We start from the raw sequence: 1,368 nt of genomic DNA, 5'->3' as shown, positions 1-1,368 counted from the left end.
ATATACGCATGTTGTATGTACATACATACATATCGTCACCTGAAATGCAAAAAGTCATAACTAGTAAAAAATTCAAAATTCACTTTTCGATCTATATGATGTATTTAAGCGAATTGCAACTCTTCGCATCATTTTATGAAAAAAATTAAAATATTAGTCACGACTTTTTCCATTTCATTTAGGATGTTGTTACGTCTTTACATTTCAGGTGACGATATATTGTGTGAACAATCGTTTGCTTGATACTTTGCTAGCTGTTAATTAGATGAGTTCAGTTCAGTTGACAAACTAGTGGCGAACAGAACAAAAGTAGGTACGACTGTGTCGGAGTAGAGGAAAAGAATTCATAAAATTTCTATAAAACAACGCTGCATCCTGAAAACGTAACATGGCAAGCGTAAGTTATAGGTACATTAGTTAGGCAAAACAACGTTTGAAACTTTAGTCGGCGGCAGTTTATAACTTTTTTTCGCGATTACAAAAACAAACAAAAAAATAAAATTAACACAACAGCACAAAAAATAATCAAATAAACAAAATTTGAGTATCTAAAAATAAATACATAAATGAACCAAGATAAAAGAAAAATTTATAATAAATGGAAATAAACTAAATTAAATTAAATTAATTAAGTAAGCAAGGAAGCATTGAAATAAAAACAATATTTTTTTTTATTGAAATCTAGCAAGTCTATTCTGATGATATTGTCCAGTTAGTATATTTATACATATGTGTAGGTAAAAATAATATATATTTTCGTTCGCTGATATAAATATAAGTAAAAGAAATAAGTCATTAGAAAAGGTAATAAAAATGTATTGATAAATTTACAAGTTGTGTGTGATTACGTTGTGAAAGCAAAACGGCAGGACCATCGAGAGAACACCTTTAGATAAAAGCATTCCTATTTTGAAGGCGTATTCATCGTTCTAGTATAGCTTCAAAACTATCGATAGTGACGCCATTCTATAGTTTCGATAGTTTGAAAAATACTATCGATATTTTCGATAGTATCGTATACTATCGTGTTGTATATGTACGGAAACTTCAACTCCGAATAAAATGTGTATAATATATACATATGTACATATGTAAATGAAAATATTGCACATATGTAAGTATAAATACTACAAATTATAAAATATGTCTAAATATTTTCCTTAGTTAAATTCAAAGCGTCACTTATTTAAGTAAAGATCACGAAATTTCAGTGTACCGGCACTATCGAAACTATCGACTATCGCCCGAAAACAATCGATGTTTTTCCAAAAATAAAACTATCGATACTATCGATAGTACAATCGATAGTTTTCCAGCTCCAGCATGTACAAAAGCTTTCATTTTTTGAAAAAGGTTGCCACCTATTTA

General features: G+C 29.0%; 2 protein-coding genes across 2 annotated transcripts in view; both read left to right on the top strand.

Moving 5' to 3' along the window:
• Positions 1–1,368, top strand: part of LOC118734008 (AH receptor-interacting protein) — a 60,944-nt gene that overhangs the window by 52,661 nt on the left and 6,915 nt on the right. The gene's annotated exons all lie outside the window — the stretch shown is intronic.
• The window catches only part of LOC118734007 (pyridoxal phosphate phosphatase), a 9,785-nt gene continuing 8,705 nt past the window's right edge, over positions 289–1,368 (top strand). Inside the window, exon 1 of the mRNA XM_036463679.1 lies at positions 289–397. Coding sequence (XP_036319572.1) covers positions 389–397 — 9 coding nt within the window. The 5' untranslated portion in view covers positions 289–388. The remainder of the gene's footprint in view (positions 398–1,368) is intronic.

The sequence above is a fragment of the Rhagoletis pomonella genome, unplaced genomic scaffold, assembly GCF_013731165.1.
Source record: "Rhagoletis pomonella isolate Grant_MI unplaced genomic scaffold, Rhpom_1.0 Rhpom_scaffold_00002, whole genome shotgun sequence".
Taxonomy (NCBI): Eukaryota; Metazoa; Arthropoda; class Insecta; order Diptera; family Tephritidae; genus Rhagoletis; species Rhagoletis pomonella.
This window is presented reverse-complemented; position numbering and strand designations above follow the sequence as displayed.